General features: G+C 45.1%; 1 protein-coding gene across 1 annotated transcript; it reads left to right on the top strand.

Annotated features, from left to right (window-relative positions):
• Positions 1-398: 398 nt before the first annotated feature.
• BJ212DRAFT_1407011 (uncharacterized protein) lies at positions 399-859 on the top strand (the record flags this gene model as incomplete). The annotated part of the gene is made up of 4 exons (XM_041337429.1): positions 399-423; positions 477-485; positions 545-582; positions 633-859. Coding segments are annotated over exons 1-4 (212 nt in total), but the record flags the coding sequence as incomplete, so codon positions are not given.

Raw genomic sequence — 859 nt, 5'->3', positions numbered from 1 at the left:
ATTCAGAAAAGATGTGCGCCATCTTCCTCACCCTTCCGCGTGCTTGCTCAAAAGATGTTGCAGAGCCGTCAGTTAGTGAATTCGCAGTAGGATTTGCGTGGAACATAATGCTATGATTGCAGGTCCTGGGTTGGGATGGACGACACTACTTCTCTACGAATTACTCATCTTTGCCCTCACAGTTTACAGGATATGCAAAACTAGAGGACTGTCTCTGATAACATCGAGGAGAAATCTACTTGATATCATGTTTCAAGATGGTAATTTTCGCTGTATTGATACCGTAAACATTGATCTAAGTAAACGCAGGCGCAATGTATTTCGCGTGAGCTTGCTAGGGAAACGGTGATTTGAATAAATCTGATCCGCGTTCCATTTAGGGTGATGACATTGGTTAATCTACCTAATATTCTGATGTCCTACGTGAGTTTACTAATAAAATATCTGTCGAGTCGCACGCTCACTCCTCGGTTTAGTGTGGTCCAGTGAGCACACACCCGCGTCTTATGATAAGATTGACTAACTATTGCTGGCGACTGGCAAGAATACCACCAGAGGCAGTCTGGCTACATTAACTAGCTGGTGAGTATCTAACGCGGCAAACACGGATTGATTCTGACTATGCACTCTAGCGTGTCCGTGGCTCTCGTCTCTCGGCTGATGCTTAACCTGCACAAATCTGTCGACACAGGCATCCTTACCACCCCCGTCCGGAATGATAACGGTGACTACGTCCTTACCACCAGGATCGACGTAGAACAGTCCGCAATTGCCTCTTCGATCGCTAGGTTGATATTAGGTCATGTTTCTAGATGCGAATATTCTTATTGGAAGTAGAAAGTGTTAATCAATATCAGGG

The sequence above is a fragment of the Suillus subaureus genome (genome assembly GCF_016647635.1).
Source record: "Suillus subaureus strain MN1 chromosome Unknown BJ212scaffold_235, whole genome shotgun sequence".
NCBI classification, from domain to species: domain Eukaryota; kingdom Fungi; phylum Basidiomycota; class Agaricomycetes; order Boletales; family Suillaceae; genus Suillus; species Suillus subaureus.
The sequence above is the reverse complement of the archived record's forward strand: the minus strand, read 5'-3'. Positions and strand labels throughout refer to the sequence as shown.